The sequence below is a fragment of the Salmo salar genome, chromosome 19 (assembly GCF_965601325.2).
Source record: "Salmo salar chromosome 19, fSalSal1, whole genome shotgun sequence".
NCBI lineage: Eukaryota > Metazoa > Chordata > Actinopteri > Salmoniformes > Salmonidae > Salmo > Salmo salar.
This window is the reverse complement of record NC_138309.1, coordinates 65,016,587-65,036,588: the sequence shown is the minus strand read 5'-3', so window position 1 is coordinate 65,036,588 and position 20,002 is coordinate 65,016,587. Positions and strand designations below refer to the sequence as shown.

The following is a 20,002-nucleotide window of genomic DNA, read 5'->3' as shown; positions in this document are numbered from 1 at the left end:
GAAGTCATTAGAGGCTGACAATTTGGACCCGTCTTTGCTTAGTATACAGCGCCCCTCATTGCTGGCTCAGTAACACGCATTTTGTATTGACATTTAGTATCAGGAAATATTCCAAAGGTGTGGAAAGCAGCTTTTGTGGTGCCACTCCATAAGGGTGGTGATAGTAGTGATCTTGATAATTATCAACCTATTTCCAGGCTCCCTTGTCTTGCCAAAATCCTACAATCATTGGTCAAGAAGAATCTATGGTATTTTCTGTTTGTAAATGGTATTCTTAAGGTTAATGAATCCGGATTCAGACCTAAACATAGTACCACTACATCTACCATGCTTGTTGTAAATTATATTGCAAATGCCAAAGGTGATAGAAAGAATTGTGCTGCAATGTTTTGTAGACTTGTCAAAAGCTTTTGATACTGTAGACCATGCTAATCTGTTGAATAAGTTGCCCTCGAAAGGGTTGGATGATAATGCTATCCGATGATTTCTTAATTATTTCAATGACAGAACTCAGGCCATCAATGTAGATTGGGTCAAATCTGAGTTCCTTGAGTTGCATAAAGGGGTGCCTCAAGGTTTGATACTTGGCTCACTACTGTTTACAATCTAAATAAATAACATTGGTAATGCGGTAAAAAAAAAGTAGTTTTTTTTTTAGTTGTATGCAGATGATGGTGTTGTGTTCCATTGGTTGGCCAAGCCTTTTCCAATTTGAAATCAGATTTGCTAGCACTGCAGAGGTCACTATTGGATCGAAAGTTAGTGCTAAATGCAAGCAAAAACAAATGCATGCTTTTTTCTAGCCCCCATAACCCAGATTTAAATGAATTTGTAATGACTAGTTTGAACGGTACACAAATTGAGCGAAGTCATTCCTACAAATATCTTGGTATCTGGCTTGATGAAAAATTAATTAAAAAAAAAACATGTCACTGAGCTGGTGAAGAAGTTAAAGTTCAAGGCTTGTTTCTTTTACAGAAAGAAAGCATGTCTGACCTTTTTTAATAGGAAGGAAATCGTCCAGGCCACTTGTTTATTTTAGATTATAGGGATATTATCTATTTGCATGCAGCAGTATCTACACTTAAACCACTAGATGTTGTTTTTCATTGTGCCCTTAGGTTTATTACTGGTGATGGTTATAGAACTCACCATTGTGTTTTGTATCAAAGTGTGTTGGGCCTCTTTCTATGTAAGGAGAGAGCAGAATTCTCTTCTGTTTATTTACAAAGCACTCGTGCAGAAACTTCCTATGTATCTATCATTATTAATTAAATGTGGACTTACAAATTAACAAACCCGGTCACAGGCTTAGATAACACTGGAGGTCCCTTCAGTCTCCACAGAGTTGGGTAAAGCCGCTTTTACTTTTCTTGCGCCCTTTATGGGGAACAACTCACAGAGATCTCTGAAATTAGATATTCTGGTCCCCCTTGGTCAGTTCAGAGAAATTATCAGAGACCTCTGTTGATAAATGTGTCTTTTTTTTCTTAATTTGTTTTGTAATTTTGTGTATTGTGTATATATGCTTTATGTATTCATGCAGGGCTCATCTGAAAAAGAGACCCTCGTCTCAGTATGACTTCCCTGTCAAAGTAAAAGTTTAATAATAATTTTAAAAGATGAGAAATTATGACATCAAACTGAACACTATGTAAATACAATATTTGAAGCCTCTCAGTATATATGGAATAATGTGCATATAATTAGGTTGGGGCAATCGACTAATGGTATATTGAATGGCAACCAAATAGGACAGCTTGGGCTTACTTTCTCTTTGCATCAGGGATGCTGGCCCACTAAACCCAAACACTTGGGTTGCACATTTAATCAAATTCACATAGAAATCGCAATATTGACATGTGCAATAGGGTAAAAAATTTGAATTCAATAACTTTTTGACAGAATCCCTTTTGATTTAAACAACACTTTCCATACGTGTTTACCCAGGGAAGAAGTAGACAGAAAGTGATTTTTGGACCTGAATGCCAAAACATTTAGGAGATAGAGGTGCTCAAAGTTGACCCATTTTGCATACACCACCATACCATGAGACATCCATGTATTTAGCATTGGAAAAGATCAGTGGTGGAAAAAGTATTCAACTGTCATACTTGAGTAAAAGTAAAGATACCTTAATAGAAAATAACTCAAGTAAAAGTAAAAGTCACCCAGTAAAAGTCTAAAACTATTTGGTTTAAAATATACTTAAGTATCAAAAGTAAAAGTATATTTCATTTCAAATTCCTTATATTAAGCAAACCAGATGGAACCATTTTCTGTTTTTTTTTTTTAACGGAAAGCCATGAGGACACCCCAACATTTAGACATCATTTACAAACGAAGCATGTGTGTTTAGTGAGTCGGCCAGATCAGAGGCAGTAGGGATGACCAGGGATGTTCGGTTGATACGTGCGTGAATTGGACTAATTTCCTGCTAAGCATTCAAAATGTAACGAGTACTTTTGGGTGTCAATGAAAATGTATGGAGTAAAAAGTACAATATTTTCTTAAGGTATGTAGTGAAGTAAAAGTAGTCAAAAATATAAATAGTCAAGTACAGATACCCCAACAAACTACTTAAGTAGTACTTTACAGCATTTTTACTTAAGTAGTTTGATATCATTTAAAAGCTTACAAACAAAACGTAAACTCACGCTGGGGTTTTTGTGTTGTGCTGTGCCCACCATTGGTTGAAACGCAACACTGTGTCATTTCAGTCATAGAACTAGAATTCATAGAAATGGACCTATCCCGTCAGACCACTGCAATTTAGCTGGTACACCATTGAATTTAAATTTGATTTTAAATTACTACTACACACCGTTGAATGTCAACTTAAATAGTCACGTCTATTCTATTATTTCTATATCTATAATTTCAATAGGTTTCCTATGGAGGATTGACAGTATAATTTTAAACAGATATTCCCATTCAAGACAACTTTCTCTGCGTGGACCTCCAACATCGTTGTGGTAAAATTTGAAAGTTGAAATGTCAATTTTATTCCCATTTTAGTCAGCCAAAACATGACACCCACCCTGTTTTGAAGAGCATGTTGTGTATCAAACGATGGTGGGCACAACACAAAAACCTCAGATGAGGTAAAATAGGGTCTAAGCTACAACATATGTGAATATGAAAAAAATGAGTTTATTGATGTTTAAGGTAAAAGGACAATTTGTACAAAAAAAAATGTTTTTTCAAGAAATTAAATAGTCTGACAAACCTGTTTGTAAGCTTTTAAATGGTATCAATCTCAACCATTCTTCTTTTCCAGTGATGAAGACATGGATGTCTCATGGTATGGTGGGGCATGCAAAATAGGTCAACTTTGAGCACTTTTGTCTCTTGAGCACTTCTACAATAGGCAAATACAGTATGTATGGAAGTTTTTGTTCCAATCAAAGGGGTGCTGTCGAAAAGTGACTGAATTCAAATCGGTTTACCCAATATCCATTTTGCAATAGATATCCATATTGGAATGTTTTGAAACACCACTCAGCAGCGTGTAACGTTTAAAAAAAATGTGTTTACTCTTTTTTTCTGTCTCTCTCTTCCTCTCTCCTCTTGCGGCTGGTTCCCACACACACCAAGCCACGCCCCCTGTCCTCCTCCTCGCTGTTAGATTCACTTATATTCACAATACGTTTGCATGCTTTTCTGTTAGGTCAAATGCAGTCAAGAGATTGTTCCAAACAAGAGCAATACTGCTTTCCACTCTGCTTTTTAATATAAATCATTATATTTCTTTGTTCTGAGCTACACTGAGTATACAAAACATTTAGAACACCTGCTCTTTCCATGACGTAGACTGAGCAGGTAAATCCAGTTGAAAGCTAGGATCCCTTATTGATGTCACTTATTACTGTAAGTCGCTCTGGATAAGAGCGTCAGCTAAATGACTAAAATGTAAATGTTATTGAATCCACTTCAACCAGTGTAGATGAATGGGAGAAGACAGGTTAAATAAGGCTTTTTAAGCCTCGTATCAAGAATGGTCCACCACCCAACGGACATCCAGCCAACTTGACAACTGTGGGAAGCATTGGAGTCAACATGGGCCAGCATCCCTGCAGAACGCTTGACACCTTGTAGAGGCCATGCCCCAACGAATTGAGGCTGTTCTGAGGGCAAAAGGGAGTGCAACTCAATATTTGGAAGGTGTTTCGAATGTTTTGTACACTCAATGTATAGTTTACTTATCCAAGTCAAATCGCAATATTTGAATAGCAATTCAAATTTTTGCCCATATCATGCAGCCCTCACTGGCGTAACAAGGTTTCTATGGATCCCGCAAGGTCGGAGTTCACCCCTAATCAACTACCAATAGATTTTTTTGGAATATACAACTGTCCTGTATAGCCTAGCTGAACCTGCATGAATTGAGCCCACCTCACTCTACCAGCTTGGATAGAAATACAGTCCACCCTCAAAGCACTAGCTTACTAGGGATTGTTTCATCATGCAGTCTAGCCTCCTATCTTTAACTATATACCATTTAGCTACTACAAAGGTTTTATAAAAATTACACTTCAAATAGCCTAACAATTAGGAAAAGTTTTTTTGCTTGAGGATAAATTCAGCCACTATGTATTGTTTTGTCTGGCTAATAGCCTACACAAATGGGCTGCAATATCCAAGGTAAATTAAATCATATTCAATTCAACTTTTTGACTGCATTTTTGTGTGCAAATGTTTTCACCACGGCCTGTCCGGTAGGCCAGTGGCAGCCCTACTTTACACAATTAACTCTGATCAATTTATCATTGGTGTTTTACAGGAGCAAGCTGATGCTGCTGCTGGAAGTCAGGTGACCCTGACCAGTCGGAAAGAGCTTAGTCATCACTCTGGGTCATACGGGGGCTCTGCGGATGACGAGCAGAGCCTCGGAGATGATGTTATCAAGGACTGTAATGGGAGAATCGTGCCCCGTCTGGCCATCGTACCAGTGTCCTCCGAGTCGGAGGTCAGTGTGACCTCTCCTTGCTAATGTTTATCTTATCAGGTCAACGTTCATAGGTTAGAATGGGTCCACAGTTTGTTTTGTCTCCTTCTTTTGATGTGAATTTGTAAACGCAGGTTGTTTTGGCTATTGGTCTTTGTTGTCTTGTATACGCAACTCTTTTATCTTAAGAGTTCAATGACACCTAACATGCTTACCAGACCGTGTGTGTGTGTGGTCATGCTGTCTAGTCAAACAAATGATATTTTGAAATATCAAAACAAACTCTGATCCAATTATATTAATTTGGGGCCAGGTCGAAAAGCATGAAACATTTATGGCGAATTTAGCTAGCTAGCTTGCTGTTGCTAGCTAATTTGTTCTGGGATATAAACATTGGGTTGTTATTTTACCTGAAATGCACAAGGTCCTCTACTTCGACAATTAATCCACAGATAAAACGGTCAACCGAATTCCTTTCTCATCATCAAATCAAATTTATTTTTATATAGCCCTTCGTTCATCAGCTGATATTCTCAAAGTGCTGTACAGAAACCCAGCCTAAAACCCCAAACAGCAAGCAAAGCATGTGAAAGAAGCACGGTGGCTAGGAAAAACTCCCTAGAAAGGCCAAAAACCTAGGAAGAAACCTAGAGAGGAACCAGGCTATGAGGGGTGGCCAGTCCTCTTCTGGCTGTGCAGGGTGGATATTATAACAGAACATAGTCAAGATGTTAAAATGTTCATAAATGACCAGCATGGTCAAATAATAATAATCATAGTAGTTGTCGAGGGTGCAACAAGCACGTCCGGTGAACAGGTCAGGGTTCCATAGCCGCAGGCAGAACAGTTGAAACTGGAGCAGCAGCACGGCCAGGTGGACTGGGGACAGCAAGGAGTCATCATACAAGGTAGTCCTGAGGCATGGTCCTAGGGCTCAGGTCCTCCGAGAGAAAGACGGAAAGAGAGAGAGAATTAGAGAGAGCATATTTAAATACACACAGGACACCGGATAAGACAAGAGAAATACTCCAGATGTAACAGACTGACCCTAGCCCCCCGACACATAAACTACTGCAGCATAAATACTGGAGGCTGAGACAGGAGGGATCAGAAGACACTGTGGCCCCATCCGATGATACCCCCGGACAGGGCCAAACAGGCAGGATATAACCCCACCCACTTTGCCAAAGCACAGCCCCCACACCACTAGAGGGATGTCTCCAACCACCAACTTACCGTCCTAAGACAAGGCCGAGTATAGCCCACAACGATCTCCGCCATGGCACAACCCAAGGGGGGGGGGGCGCCAACCCAGACAGGAAGACCACGTCAGTGACTCAACCCACTCAAGTGACGCACCCCTCCCATGGACGGCATGGAAGAACACCAGTAGGCCAGTGACTCAGCCCCTGTAAAAGGGTTAGAGGCAGAGAATCCCAGTGAAAAGAGGGGAACCGGCAAGGCAGAGACAGCAAGGGCGGTTCGTTGCTCCAGCCTTTCCGTTCACCTTCACACTCCTGGGCCAGACTATACTTAATCATAGGACCTACTGAAGAGATAAGTCTTCAGTAAAGACTTAAAGGTTGAGACTGAGTCTGCGTCTCTCACATTGGTAGGCAGACCATTCCATAAAAATGGAGCTCTATAGGAGAAAGCCCTACCTCCAGCCGTTTGCTTAGAAATTCTAGGGACAATTAGGAGGCCTGCGTCTTGTGACCGTAGCGTACGTGTAGGTATGTACGGCAGGACCAAATCGGAAAGATGGGTAGGAGCAAGCCCATGTAATGCTTTGTAGGTTAGCAGTAAAACCTTGAAATCAGCCCTTGCCTTAACAGGAAGTCAGTGTAGAGATGCTAGCACTGGAGTAATATGAACAAATGTTTTGGTTCTAGTCAGGATTCTAGCAGCCGTATTTAGCACTAACTGAAGTTTATTTAGTGCTTTATCCGGGTAGCCGGAAAGTAGAGCATTGCAGTAGTCCAGCCTAGAAGTAACAAAAGCATGGATTAATTTTTCTGCGTCATTTTTGGACAGAAAATTTCTGATTTTTGCAATGTTACGTAGATGGAAAAAAGCTGTCCTTGAAACAGTCTTGATATGTTCTTCAAAAGAGAGATCAGGGTCCAGAGTAACGCCGAGGTCCTTCACAGTTTTATTTGAGACGACTGTACAACCATCCAGATTAATTGTCAGATTCAACAGAAGATCTCTTTGTTTCTTGGGACCTAGAACAAGCATCTCTGTTTTGTCCGAGTTTAAAAGTAGAAAGTTTGCAGCCATCCACTTCTTTATGTCTGAAACACAGGCTTCTAGCGAGGGCAATTTTGGGGCTTCACCATGTTTCATTGCTGTGTGTCGTCCGCATAGCAGTGAAATTTAACATTATGTTTTCGAATGACATCCCCAAGAGGTAAAATATATAGTGAAAACAATAGTGGTCCTAAAACGGAACCTTGAGGAACACCGAAATTTACAATTGATTTGTCAGAGGACAAACCATTCACAGAGACAAACTGATATCTTTCCGACAGATAAGATCTAAACCAGGCCAGAACTTGTCCATGTAGACCAATTTGGGTTTCCAATCTCTCCAAAAGAATGTGGTGATCGATGGTATCAAAAGCGGCACTAAGATCTAGGAGCACGAGGACAGATGCAGAGCCTCGGTCTGACGTCATTAAAAGGTCATTTACCACCTTCACAAGTGCAGTCTCAGTGCTATGATGGGGTCTAAAACCAGACTGAAGCGTTTCGTATACATTGTTTGTCTTCAGGAAGGCAGTGAGTTGCTGTGCAACAGCTTTTTCTAAAATTTTTGAGAGGAATGGAAGATTCGATATAGGCCGATAGTTTTTTATAATTTCTGGATCAAGATTCGGCTTTTTCAAGAGAGGCTTTATTACTGCCACTTTTAGTGAGCTTGGTACACATCCGGTGGATAGAGAGCCGTTTATTATGTTCAACATAGGAGGGCCAAGCACAGGAAGCAGCTCTTTCAATAGTTTAGTTGGAATAGGGTCCAGTATGCAGCTTGAGGGTTTGGAGGCCATGATTATTTTCATCATTGCGTCAAGAGATATAGTACTAAAACACTTTAGTATCTCCCTTGATCCTAGGTCCTGGCAGAGTTGTGCAGACTCAGGACAATGGAGCTTTGGAGGAATACCCAGATTTAAAGAGGAGTCTGTAATTTGCTTTCTAATGATCATGATCTTTTCCTCAAAGAAGTTCATAAATTTATTACTGCTGAAGTGAAAGCCATCCTCCATTTGCGAAGGCTGCTTTTTAGTTAGCTTTGCGACAGTATCAAAAAGAAATTTCGGATTGTTCTTATTTTCCTCAATTAAGTTGGAAAAATAGGATGATCGAGCAGCAGTAAGGGCTCTTCGATACTGCACGGTACTGTCTTTCCAAGCTAGTCGGAAGACTTCCAGTTTGGTGTGGCGCCATTTCCGTTCCAATTTTCTGGAAGCTTGCTTCAGAGCTCGTGTATTTTCTGTATACCAGGGAGCTAGTTTCTTATGACAGATGTTTTTAGGGGTGCAACTGCATCTAGGGTATTGCGCAAGGTTAAATTGAGTTCCTCGGTTAGGTGGTTAACTGATTTTTGTCCTCTGACGTCCTTGGGTAGGCAGAGGCAGTCTGGAAGGGCATCAAGGAATCTTTGGGTTGTCTGAGAATTTATAGCACGACTTTTAATGCTCCTTGGTTGGGGTCTGAGCAGATTATTTGTTGCAATTGCAAACGTAATAAAATGGTGGTCCGATAGTCCAGGATTATGAGGAAAAACATTTAGATCCACAACATTTATTCCATGGGACAAAACTAGGTCCAGAGTATGACTGTGGCAGTGAGTAGGTCCAGAGACATGTTGGACAAAACCCACTGAGTCGATGATGGCTCCGAAAGCCTTTTGGAGTGGGTCTGTGGACTTTTCCATGTGAATGTTAGTCACCAAAAATTAGAATATTATCTGCTATGACTACAAGATCCGATAGGAATTCAGGGAACTCAGTGAGGAACACTGCATATGGCCCAGGAGGCCTATAAACAGTAGCTATAAAAAGTGAGTGAGTAGGCTGCATAGATTTCGTGACTAGAAGCTCAAAAGACGAAAACGTCATTGTTTTTTTTTTTGTAAATTGAAATTTGCTATCGTAAATGTTAGCAACACCTCCGCCTTTGCCGGATGCACGGGGGGTATGGTCACTAGTGTAACCAGGGGGTGAGGCCTCATTTAACACAGTAAATTCATCAGGCTTAAGCCATGTTTCAGTCAGGCCAATCACATCAAGATTATTATCAGTGATTAGTTCATTGACTATAACTGCCTTGGAAGTGAGGGATCTAACATTAAGTAACCCAATTTTGAGATGTGAGGTATCACAATCTCTTTCAATAATGGCAGGAATGGAGGAGGTCTTTATACTAGTGAGATTGCTAAAGCGAACACCTCCATTTTTAATTTTGCCCAACCTAGATCGAGGCACAGACACGGTCTCAATGGGGAAAGCTGAGCTGACTACGCTGACTGTGCTAGTGGCAGACTCCACTAAGCTGGCAGGCTGGCTAACAGCCTGCTGCCTGGCCTGCACCCTATTTCATTGTGGAGCTAGAGGAGTTAGAGCCCTGTCTATGTTCGTAGATAAGATGAGAGCACCCCTCCAGCTAGGATGGAGTCCGTCACTCCTCAACAGGCCAGGCTTGGTCCTGTTTGTGGGTGAGTCCCAGAAAGAGGGCCAATTATCTACAAATTCTCTTTTGGGAGGGGCAGAAAACAACAGTTTTCAACCAGCGATTGAGTTGTGAGACTCTGCTGTAGAGCTCATCACTCCCCCTAACTGGGAGGGGGCCAGAGACAATTAATCGATGCCGACACATCTTTCTAGCTGATTTACACGCTGAAGCTATGTTGCGCTTGGTGACCTCTGACTGTTTCATCCTAACATCGTTGGTGCCGACGTGGATAACAATATCTCTATACTCTCTACACTCGCCAGTTTTAGCTTTAGCCAGCACCGTCTTTAGATTAGCCTTAACGTCGGTAGCCCTGCCCCCTGGTAAACAGTGTATGATCGCTGGATGATTAGTTTTAAGTCTAATACTGCGGGTAATGGAGTCGCCAATGACTAGGGTTTTCAATTTGTCAGAGCTAATGGTGGGAGCCGTCGGCGTCTCAGACCCCACAACGGGAGGAGTAGAGACCAGAGAAGTCTCGGACTCCGACTCGCTTAATGGGGAGAACCGGTTGAAAGTTTCTGTCGGCTGAATAAGCGACACCGGTTGAGCATTCCTACAGCGTTTCCCTCCAGAAGCCATGAGAAAGATGTCCGGCTGCGGGGACCGTGCGAGGGGGTTTATACTAACGTTACTATCTGTACTTACTGGTGGCACAGACGCTGTTTCATCCTTTCCTACACTGAAATTACCCTTGCCTAACGATCGCGTCTGAAGCTGGGCTTGCAGCACAGCTATCCTTGCCGTAAGGCGATCGTTCTCCTGTATATTATAGGTACAACGACTGCAATTAGAAGGCATCATGTTAATGAAGTCTGTTTGAAGTCCTGACGAACCATGTCCAGATAAAACCTCCGGGGTGAAAAGTTGAGTGAGGGAAAAAGTAAAAATATACGGTAATGAAAAAGTAAAAAACCGTCAGGTAGCAAAGTAAGATCGGCAACAAAACGCACAGCAGCGTAAACAAGTCTGCATTTGCTGTTTCTCCAGTGGAAGTTGCCCTCAAGCTTAGCATAGAATGTTAAGCTCCTTCCTGCACTACTACAACCGACTGGAGTGTAGACCTCAGTTCATCTTTCAATCAACCACATGGGCATAAGCTCCTAAAAACCAATGAGGAGATTTGGGAGGCAGGACTTGCACCGCGTTGAGCGTCACAAATAGAACCAAGTTCTATTTTAGCGCCCGGCTACGCAGACGCTCGCTAACGCGCGCTAGTGGTGTGAGTGCAATGATTAAATAACATGCGTGTGTACTTTCATTCTGTAACGCTCGCGCACGCGGTGTAGACAGCATGTAAGATGTTTAGTGGCCAGTGATGATGAGACTTAACCCCCCCTCCCCAGTCGGTTCCAGAGGACGAGTTCAAAGAGGACAGCATGCTCCACCTGGAGCAGCCAGGCCTGAAGAACAGATCGGCGAGTGCTGTTAGTGTTCTCACCACCGTCATGGAGGGTAAGAGAGCGACACATAGTGATGGTCATGATTATGATGACGACAATTGTGAAAATGCTGATAATGATGACGATGATTCTTGAATGATAGTATTACCATTGTGATATCATCAGGAATGACAATGATATCATTTTAATTCAGGAATTTTTTTTTTCGGGAAGAGAGTAAAATGCAGCCCTGCATTGATAACTGTATTCTGAACAAAAATATAAAACGCAACATGCAACAATTGAAAAGATTTTGCTGAGTTACAGTTCATAAAAGGAAATGAGTCAATTGAAATAAATTCATTAGGCCCTAATCTATGGATTTCACATGACTGGGCAGGGGCGCAGCCATGTATGGGCCTGGGAGGGAAGCCAATCAGAATTCGTTTTTCCCATTAAAGGGGATCCCGCAGGTGATGATGTGGAGGTCCTGTGCTGGCATGGTTACACGTGGTCTGCGGTTGTGAGGCCGGTTGTATGTCCTGCCAAATTCTCTAAAACTACGTTGGAGGTGGCTTATGGTAGACAAATTGAATTCTCTATCAACAGCTCTGGTGAACATTCTGCAGTCATCATGACAATTGAACATTCCCTCAACTTGAGACATCTGTGGCATTGTGTTGTGTGACAAAACTGCAAATTTTAGTGCAGCCTTTGATTGTCCGCAGCACAAGGTGTAATGATCATGCTGTTTAATCAGCTTCTTGATATGCCACACCTGTCAGCTGGATGGATTATCTTGACAAAGGATCGAATGCTCACTAACAGGAATGTGAACAAATTTGTGCACAACATTTGAGAGAAATAATCCTTTTGTGTGTTTGGAGAATTTCTGTGATCTTCTTTCAGCTCATGGAACATGGGATCAACACTTTACATGTTGCGTTAATATTTTTGTTCAGTGTATTTTCAGAAAAAATTTCCCTATAGATCCATTCGTAATGCATGCAAATATTTGTTTTTATGTCTACTTCAACTACTATCATATATATGCCATGAAATGTACTGTATGTCATTGGTCTGTTTCTTGCCTAAGACAAACATAACCGTCCACAGTAGGAGACATGTCAAGTCCCTCAGGCAAGTTTAGAAATACACTAGGCTTAGTTGGGAGTGGATGCAGTCTTCGCTCTAATGTGAAGTGTAATTGCCTAGCTTATCATGTGGTTGTAGACATGGCCTTCTGACCCCCCCACCACCACTCATTACAGTAGCATTGTCTGAAGTCTGTCGCACACAGAACAGCCAATCACATTGTGTGTATGTGAGTGAGGGGGGAGAGAGCCCTGTTAATGTACAGTTGCATGCCCTCTTGGTGCTAAGCTTGAGCTATTTTAGCCTTCCAGGGCGGGCTGGCACCACGGGCATGAATTCTGGTGTTACCCACTGTTGCATTTCATTTACTTGTTGTTTTTGTTTTTAGTATAGAACAGAAAGATTGCCCGTATTTGTACACATTTAACGACACATGAATGTCACCAATGCATGTTCTTAAAATCAAAGAATGTTGAACTAGGGCAATAAATGACAAATGTCCCTAATTCTGTCAATCATCCACTCATACCCTCCTGTCACTTTTTAGAGCAGGACATTTTGCTCGAATGTCAGATCAATATTCTAGGGGTGTCTTAGTAGTCTTGGATAACTTTGTTTCATTGTCTTTTTTTACTTCATAACAATGGCAAGAGGGATGAATTGTAGAGTTTTCAGCCATAATACCAAATCATATAAACAAATGTTTGTTTGTTATTATGTTTCTATTAAAACGTTATTATTGAACTGGTCATCTAAACCTCCCCTCTCTTTCTAATAGAGCTGGAAGATGCCCAGAAGCCTTGTCCGCCCGGCTGGTACAAGTTTGCCGACACCTTCCTGAAGTGGGACTGTTGCGTGCCCTGGGTATGGTTGAAGAAGTGGTTGCTCTTTATTGTGATGGACCCCTTCGTGGACCTAGGCATCACCATCTGCATCGTGCTCAACACCCTCTTCATGGCCATGGAGCACTACCCCATGAGCCCAGAGTTTGACCACATGCTCTCCGTGGGGAACCTGGTAACAACTTTTAAAGTGGTAGTTTAGAGGTAGATGTTAGGTGTGTAAAGCTAGCTGTATTGCTAGCCCAAACTTGCATTGCTACTGCAGCTTCCTTATTATAACTGCGTGGCATATAATTTCAGGTGTCATGTTAGCTTGAATCAGATATTACTTAGTCTTTTCTTGTGTTGATGAGAACATTTCTTAACATCCGAGTTATGGTTTTTGACATGATGTATCAAAATGACAACTTGTTTATATTTCTGATATATGAATCCCCCTCTAGGTTTTCACTGGGATCTTCACAGCAGAGATGGTCTTCAAGCTTTGCGCCATGGATCCCTACTACTACTTCCAGGTCGGCTGGAACATTTTCGACAGTATCATTGTCACGTTCAGTCTGGTGGAGTTAGGTCTAGCCAATGTCCAAGGCCTGTCCGTTCTCAGGTCTTTCCGTTTGGTAAGACACACTGATTTCCAGTCAATTCATGTCTGTGAAATAGTATTCGTAGATTAACCTTATTGTAGTCATTTAGTTTACAGGGACAATGTACAACAAGGAACTTGCATCAAGAGCACATCAAGCCATGAAAAATGCAATTTGTGTGTTGTCTGTCTGTTGATGTACTATGTGTTGGAGGCAGCTGCGTGTCTTCAAACTAGCCAAGTCGTGGCCCACGCTCAACATGCTGATCAAGATTATTGGCAACTCTGTGGGCGCTCTGGGCAACCTGACCTTGGTGCTGGCCATCATCGTCTTCATCTTCGCCGTGGTGGGCATGCAGCTCTTCGGCAAGAGCTACAAGGAATGCGTGTGTAAGATTGCCACCGACTGTGAGTTGCCGCGTTGGCACATGCACGACTTCTTCCACTCATTCCTCATCGTGTTTCGCATCCTGTGCGGGGAGTGGATCGAGACCATGTGGGACTGTATGGAGGTGGCCGGAGCCGGGATGTGCCTGGTGGTCTTCATGATGGTCATGGTCATCGGAAACCTGGTGGTGAGTGCAGCAGACACCCAACTGTAACCCTAATCCCTAAACCTAATCCTCATCCTTAAAGCTGAGATCCACGGTAGTGGGAAATAGCACCACGGACGCCCCTCCAACGTTCTTATTGTTTTTGTTACCGAGCTCAGGAGGGTCACGGAACATGGTCAAAAAAATTGCAGTGCATATTGTGCTCTTCTATTGCATGTGCAATGTCAGAGGGGAAAAAAACAGTGTGTTGTTTTCATTAACTTCTTTGTTGTTGAAATATCGCAAACGGCCATTGCTGTTTCACCATAGAGTCGAAGCCCACTCCTGTGTGAAAATCTAATTTGCGTAATAAATGAAATCCCCTTCAAAATCAGTCTGTTTATGCTAGAGATATCAGCGTCTCAACCCAACGTATCCGCCGATGTCGGCCTTCCGCATCTGCGATGGAAGGTGGCAGAGCTACAGTTGTGTTTGTCAGACCAGGAAATGTCCCGAAAATTGGAGTCCAAACGGTTTTGGCAAGAAACTATATTATGACCCACTATGGAAAGCTGAGATGCTCTCAAATACGTACATATCAGTTGTTTTGCTCTACGACGCTCAAACCTCAAGACTCGTCTGAAGGTAACCTAGTACCAGGCTGAAAAATGTATGGAAGTGAATAGGGAATTTACACATGTATACAGGTAATATATATATATTTTTCCTGAGCTTACTTATATCTCTCAAATATAGGACAGACACTGTCTTATCTGGTTACGTAAAGACTATCCCTTTAATTAGGGTTGTATGGAAGTATAAATAGATATTCAATGTGAGGGCACAATAAATCTTTTAAGTATAGTGAACATTCTAGAGATCCTAGATAATGCCTCTCAACAACACACGCAGTCCCCAACTGTGAACATCTGTCAATACTGTCAACTTGTAAATCTCAGTAACAGTTATTCGAAATCTCTGCAGACCTAACGATTATAGTATTGTAATGCTCAGTCAATCCAGGAGATATTGTGCACACAGCTGATGGCGAGTCTATTTTTGTCCCCCTAGAGACGCCAAGAACAGACACACTACATGGCCAAAAGTATGTGGACACCCCTTCAAATTAGTGGATTCGGCTATATTCAGCCACATCCGTTGCTGACAGGTGTATGAAATAGAGCACACAGCCATGCAATCTTCATAGACAACCAGTAGAATGGACTTACTGAAGAGCTGTGACTTTCAACGTGGCACCGTCATAGGATGCCACCTTTCCAACAAGTCAGTTTGTCAAATTTCTGCCCTGCTAGAGCTGCCCCGGTCAACTGCTAGTGCTGTTATTCTGAAGTGGAAACGTCTAGGAGCAACAACGGCTCAGCCGTGAAGTGGTAGGCTCACAGAACGGGACAAGCTCACAGAACGGGACCGCCGAGTGCTGAAGCGCGTAACGACTAAAAATACATTTGACCTTTTGGAATTACCAATGAGGAGTTAATCAACAAACCATATTAGAGTAGGGAATATACAGTGGTTCTTCCTTTAAAAGTTTTGAACTTATGCTGCGACCGTTTGTGGTAGATGGTGGCAGATTGTGGTAAATTGCGTCATTCTGGCAACAATGGCTGACACTTAAATAACATGCCATAGAATTCTGTGGCACCCCGCATGCTGTGCTGCAGTACACTGCAACTTTTAAAGGAAGAACCACTGTACAATAAGAGGAGGCACTCCCATTTACAGTATTTGGAATCTCCAGGAGGGATCTAATTCTGCGCTAGACAGGAGTTGAAACGCCATAATGGTGTTTTCAACCTTTTTCTGGGTTAGTTCTCCAGTCTTTGGCAAGGTGTTGCACAAGTCTTGATTATGTGACGTTACAACATACCTTGTCATGTTTCAGAACACATCAGGATGAATGTTTCAGTACACCTTAAATCTGTCCCAATACCTTCACAACCAAGTGTTTCAATACTTCAGTAAAGTTAAGGTCTCGTCTCCTTTAAGGTGGTGGCAGCTCAGTTGCCACTAGATTTAGTGTTAAAATGCACTTCATTTTAACAGTGTAGTGTCTTGGTTTATGTGCCGTTTGCCTGGAAGACACAGTAGCCATAGGCAGCAGGAGACTTGGATGGGGGTTGAGGGGGTGTGAGACACAAAAAAAGCCATGTTAGTGTTGGCGCGAGTCCCCAGTGCTTTTGTTAGCTCGTCGGGATGAGAATAGCCATTTCCGCTTGATTCTATTAATAACCACCAGAGAGAGGAAATGCATTTGGCCTCACGCCGCAAATATTGTGCTTGTGTGATCAGCTGTTAACAGCTCATCTGCATGTCCTTGTTCTGGAAGATGAGGAGTAATGACAGGGACAGGGCCTCCCATCCTGCACCCCATAATAGGTGGAGTGGATTGTCTTAGCCACCACTTGTGGTTCAATGCAATACCAAGGCATCTAAGCCAACCACTATCAGTAGTGTCTGTCTACGAATCCCGTAATCATATTACAGAACATCACAATATACCAGATCATTTTTATTAGGGCTGTCAAAAAAAATCAGAATTTGCTCAAAGTGAGCTGTAGGTTAATAATGATTTATTTAACTTCATTTTTCATTACAAAAAAATGCTGAAAGTGCAGGCCTCCCGAGTGGCGCACTGGTCTAAGGCACTGCATCACAGTACTAGCTGTGCCACTAGAGATCTTGGTTCAAGTCCAGGCTCTGTCGCAGCCGGCCGCGACCGGGAGACCCAAGGGGCGGTGCACAATTGGCCCAGCGTCGTCCGGGTAAGGGGAGGGTTTGGCCGGCAGGGATGTTCTTGTCCCATCGCGCACTAGCGACTCCTGTGGTGGGCTGGGCGGAATGCACACGTCAGGTGTATGGCGTTTCCTCCGACACATTGGTGCGGCTGGCTTCCGGGTTAAGCGGGCGTCCCGAGTCCGTACGGGAGTTGCGGCGATGGAACAAGACTACCAATTGGATACCATGAAAAAGGGGTAAAAAAATTATATTTAAAAATCTCAAAGCGCATAAAAAGCAAAACAAACATTTACAAGAATATTGCCTTCTTGATTTATTTTCCTAAAGTAACAGGTAAATTCATAAAGAACACATTTTTTTACCTCAATGTAGAGTGTCCAATTAAAAGCTAATCTTTTGATCAATGGGTCAAATAATATGTTAATTGTGTATGTAATCCTCTAAGAAAACCAATGGTCCAAAACTCATGTCTCGATCATAATCAATCAAATGTATTTATAAAGCCCTTTTACATCTGCCGATGTCACAAAGTGCTGTACAGAAACCCAGCCTAAAACCCCAAACAGCAAGCAATGCAGATGTAGAAGCACAGTGGCTAGGAAAAACTCCCTAGAAAGGCCGGAACCTAGGAAGAAACCTAGAGAGGAACCAGGCTCTGAGGGGTGGCCAGTCCTCTTCTGGCTGTGCTGGTTGGAGATTATAACAGTCAGTGGCCAAGATGTTCAAATGTTCATAGATGACCAGCAGGGTCAGATAATAATAATCACAGTGGTTGTAGAGGGTGCAACAGGTCAGCACCTCAGGAGTAAATGTCAGTTGGCTTTTCATAGCCGATCATTCAGAGTTAGAGACCGCAGGTGTGGTAGAGAGGGAGTCGAAAAAACAGCAGGTCCGGGACAAGGTAGCACGTCCGGTGAACAGGTCAGGGTTCCATAGCCGCAGGCAGAACAGTTGAAACTGGAGCAGCAGCACGACCAGGTGGACTTGTGGACAGCAAGGAGTCATCAGGCTAGGTAGTCCTTAGGTCCTCAGAGAGAGAGAATTAGAGGGAGCATACTTAAATTCACACAGGACACCGGATAAGACAGGAGAAATACTCCAGATATAACAGACTGACCCTAGCCCCCCGACACAAACTATTGCAGCATAAATACTGGAGGCTGAGACAGGAGGTGTCGGGAGACACTGTGGCCCCGTCCGACGATACCTCCGGACAGGGCGAAACAGGCAGGATATAACCCCACCCACTTTGCAAAAGCAGTCAGAATTATGGTGATTAAATCAATGGAGGCCAGAGGAAAAAAGTGGTCAAAAATATGGAAAACTGAGTAATGTCAGCTAGGCTGGATTCTGAAAGAATGAAGGCTACTGGCTACCTGACATACTCACTTTCCCGATGAACTCATCATTCTTGTTGAATTCACAGGACATAAAACAATATATAGAGGTAAGACGGATATCGATTTTGAGACATGACATGTAGTATTTTAGTATACGTTTCTCATATTAATTAGAAATTCCTGTTCTCTTTTGAAGATTTCTCACAAAAACAAGTGTATCTCTGTGAAATGGCAACGGAGCACTAAGTGTAATACAAGCTTTTTATTTTCAAAGCCTTTTACATTTATTTCAACTCGTATCATGCTTATTTAGCTTTTTGGTAAATTACAAAAAGTTTAGTTAAAATCCTTAAGAATCTAAGTAACATAATACAAAAATCCCCATCCAAATCCGTCAGTTTAACGTAGAGATATCAGTTTTTTTGCCTGCGCTGCGTCTCAATCCACCGCGTCGGCCTTCCGCATCTGCGGTGGAAGGTTGCCGAGCTACAGCGGTGTTTGTCAGACCATGAGACCACGGTCTTCTCACAAAAACATTTGTAGCGTCCGAACGGTTTGGCCTAGAGAAACTATTATGACCACTATGGAAATTGGAGACTCATGAACACAATGGCGTTCTCCGCTTTTGTTCATTTGTTACCCATTCAAATTAATGGAAGTATGGAGGTAGTTTGGTGCCAACAAAAATAAGGGGTTAAATATGTGTCCGAATACAGGGGAGGTGCCTGAAAACTTGCCTGTTTTTATACTTAACTATAGAGTTTGCTAGAGGGCACACCTTCCACTAATGCCCTCTCTCCACCTCCATACCTTAGAATGGGAGAATTCTGAACAGTTCTCACATGAAAACCAGTGATGAAGGCCCACTTTTCACATTACCTCTACTATAACTTACATAAGCCTTGTATGAGAGACACAGTCTGCCAAAACATATTGTTTGTGTTTTGATGCTGCATTGTACATGCCCTAAAACCCCCCAAAATATTTTCACAACCCTCTTAAAAACACAATTATTCAGATTGAAGAACCACTTTGGATGTTTCAGAGTAAATTCATTCAGTGTATCATAATACACATTGAGTTTACATTCAAACAAACACCAGATCTCAGTTTAGGTGCATTACATTTCATGGTTTTACTACACAATGATGGTGTTTTGAGTCATTCTATTTTAACAGTCCATTTATTCATCGGGGGAGGGGGGCTTCTATCTATTTAAGTCAAATGACTTGAGCCAGCAAACAGTGGTTCTGACCTTGGGTATCTGCTAAGACCCAGCTTAAGTGAGCCCCCTGGCACGGACGGAACAAACACGGACAGCTGAGCGGCGCCCGGCGAGAGGGGCTCGGGGATCAGATCCAAGAGAGAGAGACGTCTGCAGAATGCATCACTAATTGATAGGGAAGGTAATCAAATGTCCCATCACACGAACACGCGCTGTATGGAATATGGGGGATGTTCCTTTGAGTACAGTTGCGACTTACGAGCACAGTAACAATAGGCCGCTCTGAGTGGCAGCCTACAATGTATTTTATGGTTGGTCATCATCTCGATTTGAACTCTTTATTGTCTGCTCCCCTCCAGCCTGTCTCCCCCGATGTCTCTCCTACAAGCCCTGTATTTGCTCCAAGAGACTACTTCTACCATTCTCAGTCCAGTTTCCCCCCCCCCAAGGCGTTTTTTTCTTTGTGGTGTTATGTTAGCCCGTTGTCAGCCATATGTCTCAACACACTTTGTGATTCCCTCCACAGCCCTATCCACCTCTACCATAGCCCTTCATTTCTA

At 42.6% G+C, this 20,002-nt stretch overlaps 1 protein-coding gene across 1 annotated transcript in view; it reads left to right on the top strand.

The window, feature by feature from the left end:
* The window catches only part of scn4aa (sodium channel, voltage-gated, type IV, alpha, a), a 40,992-nt gene that overhangs the window by 6,758 nt on the left and 14,232 nt on the right, over window positions 1-20,002 (top strand). The window contains exons 11-15 of the mRNA XM_082965886.1: window positions 4,784-4,969; window positions 11,032-11,140; window positions 12,941-13,179; window positions 13,448-13,621; window positions 13,806-14,162. Of these exons, the coding sequence (XP_082822012.1) occupies window positions 4,784-4,969; window positions 11,032-11,140; window positions 12,941-13,179; window positions 13,448-13,621; window positions 13,806-14,162 (1,065 nt within the window). The remainder of the gene's footprint in view (window positions 1-4,783; window positions 4,970-11,031; window positions 11,141-12,940; window positions 13,180-13,447; window positions 13,622-13,805; window positions 14,163-20,002) is intronic.